General features: G+C 43.2%; 1 protein-coding gene across 1 annotated transcript in view; it reads left to right on the forward strand.

Annotated features, from left to right (window-relative positions):
* MICAL2 (microtubule associated monooxygenase, calponin and LIM domain containing 2) overlaps nucleotides 1–6,000 on the forward strand; it is a 162,069-nt gene that overhangs the window by 78,446 nt on the left and 77,623 nt on the right. The window contains exon 6 of the mRNA XM_015418213.1: nucleotides 3,388–3,543. Coding sequence (XP_015273699.1) covers nucleotides 3,388–3,543 — 156 coding nt within the window. The remainder of the gene's footprint in view (nucleotides 1–3,387; nucleotides 3,544–6,000) is intronic.

Genomic DNA, 6,000 nt, shown 5'->3' on the forward strand with positions numbered 1-6,000 from the left:
GTGGCTTTTCCAGCACGCCACATCAAAGCCTGGCCATGGGATCGCCGGCACGTCCTTCTGCCGGCGCATCCGCGGCTCCTGGCTGAACTGCGCATGCTCAGACATGCGCAGTTCGGCAGTCTCCCTTTCCCCACCGTGGCTTCCCCCGGCATCTGATCCTGCCGGGGAGGGAATGCGCCGCGGCTCAGGGGATCAATGTGATCCCGCCGCCGCGTGTCTCTTTTGGTGTGGCTTTATAAAGCCACACTTTCGCCTGTTCCTTCCCCCCCCCCCATGTGGCAGGGCCCCAAATCAAGCAACACACCAGTTAGTTCCATGTATGAAGTTCCCAGTGATTGGGGTTTTTTTCTTCTTCCACAGTAGCCTGCATGCAGGGCTCTAGTTTAAGGCTCTCCCGCTTGCCATTTTTCTGATGCAAAACAAAGCTGTGGGACTGCAAATATAACTCAGGAAAGACAAGAGATGAGACTGAAAGACTCCTCCCCTTGCCCTCCTGGTCAGCTAGTTAAAGCTCCAAACTAGGTGTATGCAATCAGATATTGCCGAATGCTACAAGGTTTAGTGTTTCCTATTGTGAAAGGCTTCCTGTGAGTGTCTTTTGTGATATTTTTCTCCCAATAAATATTGGAAATACCTAGAATTTTGTCAGGAAGCCTTTCCGGTTTCATAGTTTCTAAATGTATGTGTTAAGTTATTAGCCGCCTTGGTGGCCCTTGTAAGGGCAGAAATGTGGTATTAAAAAGACTTTATTGTTTTCAATGGCAGCCTGGCAGCAAGAGTGATGAGGAAGGGGGAGAGCCCGCAGGTCAGCTGGCTGCCACCATGGCTATTGAAAATAACGTCTCTTTAAATTTTAGAAGGCCATTATTTTCAGTGAGCGATAGATATGGCCTCCAAATCTGTGAATGGCAACAATTTGGCACTGCTTGCCCAGCTGAGGCAAATCCCCCCCCCCGCCCCCAGACCGCCACTGCTGAGGCCTCTGAGGCAGTGGGCTAATTGAGTGTGGAGGTGGCAACAATCATACCCCAGCTACACGGAAGGAAACCTTGCTTAAAAGTGTGATGAGCCAGTGGACAAAGACCCTAAGAGGAGTGAAAAAGCCAACTTGCAGCCATCAGAATCCAGCTCCCAGCAGATGAGGGACCAGCTGGGAGTTGGCTTGTGATATACTGCTAGGAAATGTTGCTGGGTTGTTTTTTTTTGGGGGGGGGTGTCATTAGCTGACTTACACCGGATCACTGGAATCAGCTGCAAGCCAGATTCTTCTAATCTTCCATCCTGGGAATAATGCTCTGGCCCAGATTGGCTGAGATGCCACACATCTGCCAGGGGAGGGGTTGATCAGATACCCAGCTGATTCTTATTCTCTGTTCTCCCACCCCAAGCTGTCAGCTTGGGATGCAGCTAAAAGGAAATAAGCTGTCTTCTCTCCCTCTTGCAATGGGGAACTCAGAAGCCAACTGCTTGTGGTTTCCAAATTCACCGTGCAGCAGTTTTTCTGAGGGGGGAAGGATGAATCAGAAGCCCCTTAGCAACTGATCCCCATCAGCTGTGAGATGGCTTCTGGTCCCCCCTTGACCTTTTCGTGTGCCCCAGCACAACCAGGGTAGGATGCAAGGAAGTGCTGGTAGAACAGAATCAGACTCGGATTTGATCCCTCAAGCAGCTGTAAGTCAGCTTTCTGAACAGCCGCTGCCAACTTGGTCAGCAGCTGTTTGAGTTGCCTGATGCAAGGTGAATATATCCTTGCTCAGCTCATGGTCTGATTGTGATTGTCAAACAGGGTATGGATGACTTCTGAATAGTTATGTTATGAAATTTGTGGTACCCTTGTTCCTTTTCAATGTTCCACTGTGTAACAAAGAGCAGGGGGGGTCCATAAGAACCATAAGAACCCTAATGTAGCCAATCCTCCAAGAGCTTACAGTAGCCCCTGTAAGAAGAGCTCTGTAAGCTCTCAGAGGATTGGCTACATTAGGAGTGTGTCCCCTAATATGCAAAGAAGTTCCTGCTACAAAAAGAGCCCTGAGAGAAACCATGTTGAATCAGGCCAATGACCCATCCAGTCCAACACTCTGTGTCACACAGTGGCCAAAAACCAGATGCCATCAGGAGGTCCACCAGTGGGGCCAGAACTTCAGAAGTCCTCCCTCTGTTGTCCCCCAAGGACCAAGAATACAGAGCATCACTGCTTCAGACAGTGTTCCATCTATATCTTGTGACTAATAATAGCCACTGATGGACATCTGCTGCATATGTTCATCTAATACCCTCTTGAAGCTGTCTGTGCTTCTAGCTGCCACCATTTCCATATGTTAATTACTCTTTGGGTAAAGGAGTACTTCCTTTTATCTGTTCTAAATCTACTGCTCATTAATTTAATTGAGTGCCCACAAGCTCTTGTATTGTGAGAAAGGGAGAAAAATACTTCTTTCTCTGCTTTCTCTACCCCATGCATAATTTTGTAAACCTCTGCCATATCACCCCTCAGCCATTGTTTCTCCAAGCTAAAGAACCCTAACCTCTTTAACCTTTCCTCATAGGGAAAGTGTTCCAACCCCTTAATCATTTTAGTTGCCCTTTTCTGCACTTTTTCCAGAGCTATAATATCTTTCTTTGAGGTGTGGTGTCCAGAACTGTACACATTATTCCAAATGAGGCCACATCATCGATTTATACAGGGGCATTATGATACTGGCTGATTTATTTCCAGTTCCCTTCCTAATAATCCCCAAAATAACATTTGCCTTTTTTATTGCCATCACACACTGTGTCAACATTTTCAGTGAGTTATCTACCACGATTCCAATATCTCTCCTGGTCAGTCTCCACCAGTTTGGACCCCATCAATGTGTATTTATAGTTAGGATTTTGGCTCCAATGTGCATTACTTTGCACTTTCCCACATTGAACCTCACTTGCCACGTTGATGCCCATTTGCTGAATCTCAACAGATCCCTCTGGAGCACCTCACAATCCTCCCTGGTTCTCACCATCCTGAACAACTTAAGAGTCATGTGCAAACCTAGCCACTTCACTGCTTACTCCCAACTCCAAATCATTAATGAAAAAGTTAAAAAGCACTGGACCCAGTACTCAGCCCTGCAGTACCCCACTGCTTACCACCCTCCAGTTCTCTTTAAGCAGCATGGTAGGGTTTGGTGATCTAAGACTGGGTAGAAAAGACTGTTGCCATAGACTGTGACTAGAAACCTTTTGAGCAAATGTTGTCTAAAGTTGCCAACTAAAAATCCACCAAAATGTTAAATCAATGTTAAATCAATAAAAGAGGATGATTTTCTTTTTAATCTTTAAATTTATCAGGAAGAAAGCTTTTGTGTTGATTGTCAGACTGTCCCGGTGTGCTTTTTTTTCCTGTGCAAGGCTTTAGGAGGAAAGAATTTCGTGGGAAATTGGCTATTGCTATTACTGCCAACTTTATAAACAGAAATACAACTGCGGAAGCTAAAGTGGAAGAGATCAGTGGGGTTGCTTTCATCTTCAATCAAAAATTCTTCCAAGATCTGAAAGAAGAAACAGGTGGGCCACCTGTTCTCCTTTTAAGCATGGCAAAGTACAGCATAAATCCCCGAACATAACCCTGTAATAGTTATTCATAAGGTACCAATTAAGTGATAGCAATGTGCTGATTTCAGACAAGTAGAAAGAGAGAGATTTAATCTCCTTTAGCTGTGCTTTTAGCATGGATGTTTGCACTGCAAGTTATTTTTTAGATAAGTCAGATAGTCTTTTTTGGCTCCTACACTCATATTTTATTAGTTTGCTTTATCCTGCTGTCAATCAAACTATGGAAACTACATATTGCATGATTTTAAGCCATGCTGGTTCAGTTTTAATGACTTTTATCTGTGCCATTGATTGCAAGCCAAGCATTACAACAAACTATGGAAATAGTTTTTTTTTTTTAAATGATCATAAATACTAAATGTTAAGAAAAATAAGAAACATATAGAGTAGTTATTTTAAGTATAAATTAGAGGAGAAAACAAGATCCCAAATAATTTCTAAATAGCAAGAAGAAAATTTTCCAAAAGACACAGTTCTTACTATTTGAATTTTTTGCCGTATATTTTCTACAAACACAATGGTGTTCTAGTGTTTTGGAAAAGGTTACCATTGTTTTTTTTTATTTCTCCTTTTATCCAACCGCCCCCCAAAATGCTTATAAAACATCTTGTGTGGCCCCCCAAAAATGCTTGTAGAATATCTTGCTCAAGGACATTATAACAAAGTTTGAGTCTGTTGAAGTGTGCATGCACACGAAAGCTTACATCCAGATTTATACTTTGTGGGTCTTAAAGAAGAAGAAGAGAAGAGAGAGAGAAAGAGATTTAATTTCTACCCCACCCTTCACTCGGAGTCTCAGAGCGGTTTACAAACTCCTTTCCCTTCCCGTCCCCACAACAGACACCCTGTGAGGTAGCTGGGGCTGAGAGAGCTCTTTTGAGAACGGCTCTTTCAAGAACAGCTCTGATAGAACTATGGCTTGCCCAAGGTCATCCAGCAGCTGCAAGTGGACGTGTGGGGAATCAAACCTGGTTCTCCCATATTAGAATCCATGCACTTAACCACTACACCAAAGGTGCCACTGGACTCAAACTTCGTTCTGTTGCTTCAGGTCAACATGACTACCCCCCTGAGTCTATTAAGGGCAGTATGTTAGAAATTTTCCAATGCCCCTACGATGGTATTATTGCTTATTTCCAATTCGCTATCAAAATTCTTTCCCACTTAATCATTATTTTACAGCTCCTCTTGTATAACTCAGAAAAAAGGTATTACATCTACTGATTTACAAGACCGTTTATGCCAAAATTAATGATAGTACAAAAATAATATGATGGTTAAAAAAATGTAAAACACCATAATGAGAATCCAGATAATTAGCTTGTTTCTAATCTTCAGATATGTGTAAAACGTTTATCAGAATGTGAACAGTCTGTAATTACATCTTGGTATGCAGGAGGCAGGTAAATCCCCATTCAGAATCAGAAATACTTAAAATAACAACACTACTTTCTGCAGTAGGTCCTTCCAATATGAAACAACCAGATATCTGACTTGCCTAAAATTATAATAGGGAAATAATTTCAGTAATGAAGTCTTCAAGATTGGCTTAATCTTCCTGTTGAGATAAGTATGTGGTTAACAAAACATTGTTTCAAAATTTAGTGTCTAGTGAAAGTGGTAAATCTACAACTGACTTAAACCGTGCTGCTGAGATCAGAGGAGGGAATGGTTTTTCTATAGGAGCAACCAGTCAGTCAGGCATTTATTACGGCAAGAAGCCATAGAACACACACGCTTAAATATAACATTCATATAACTGAATTTAGGACAGTAAAATAAAACTCTATAAAAATACAGTTGAGTGTAATACAGTAAAAGAAGAACATAAAACAGACTATTAGGCAACTATTGTTATATACTAGGAAAAAGGCCCATTGTGGAAATAAATACAATGACCTCTAGAAAGAGGCTCTGGGCAGGTGCCCCGACCTTGGACACTCAGTGTCAATTTGCTGTGGCGACCTCAGCAGGGTATAATGACACTGAGTCCACCATTTTCTCCAGAGGAACTGATCTCTGCTACCTAAAGAACAGTTGTAATTTTTAGTAATCTCCACCTGGAGATTAGTAACAATGGTTCCCCAGAAGGGAATGGTTGGTTTGGAGGGTGGAGTCTATGGCTTTGTACCTGTCCGAGGTCCCACGCCTCCTGAAACCTCACCCTCTCCAGGCTCCATCCCTCACATCTCCAGGAATTTCCCACCTGGAGTTGGCAACCCTATCTCCTTCCCAGCCAATCATCAACCTACCTTTATTTCCCCCTCACTATTCAGCTTTCCACCCCCCACACACCTGCAGCCTCTCCCGTGCTCTGAAGCCCTGACTGCTACGTCAGATTGGCTGGCATATGGGGGCCACCTCAGCAGCATATAAGGATACAGAGCCCACCATTTTCTCCAGGGGAAC

The sequence above is a fragment of the Gekko japonicus genome, unplaced genomic scaffold, assembly GCF_001447785.1.
Source record: "Gekko japonicus isolate JY-2015 unplaced genomic scaffold, Gekko_japonicus_V1.1 scaffold2788, whole genome shotgun sequence".
Classification (NCBI taxonomy): Eukaryota; Metazoa; Chordata; class Lepidosauria; order Squamata; family Gekkonidae; genus Gekko; species Gekko japonicus.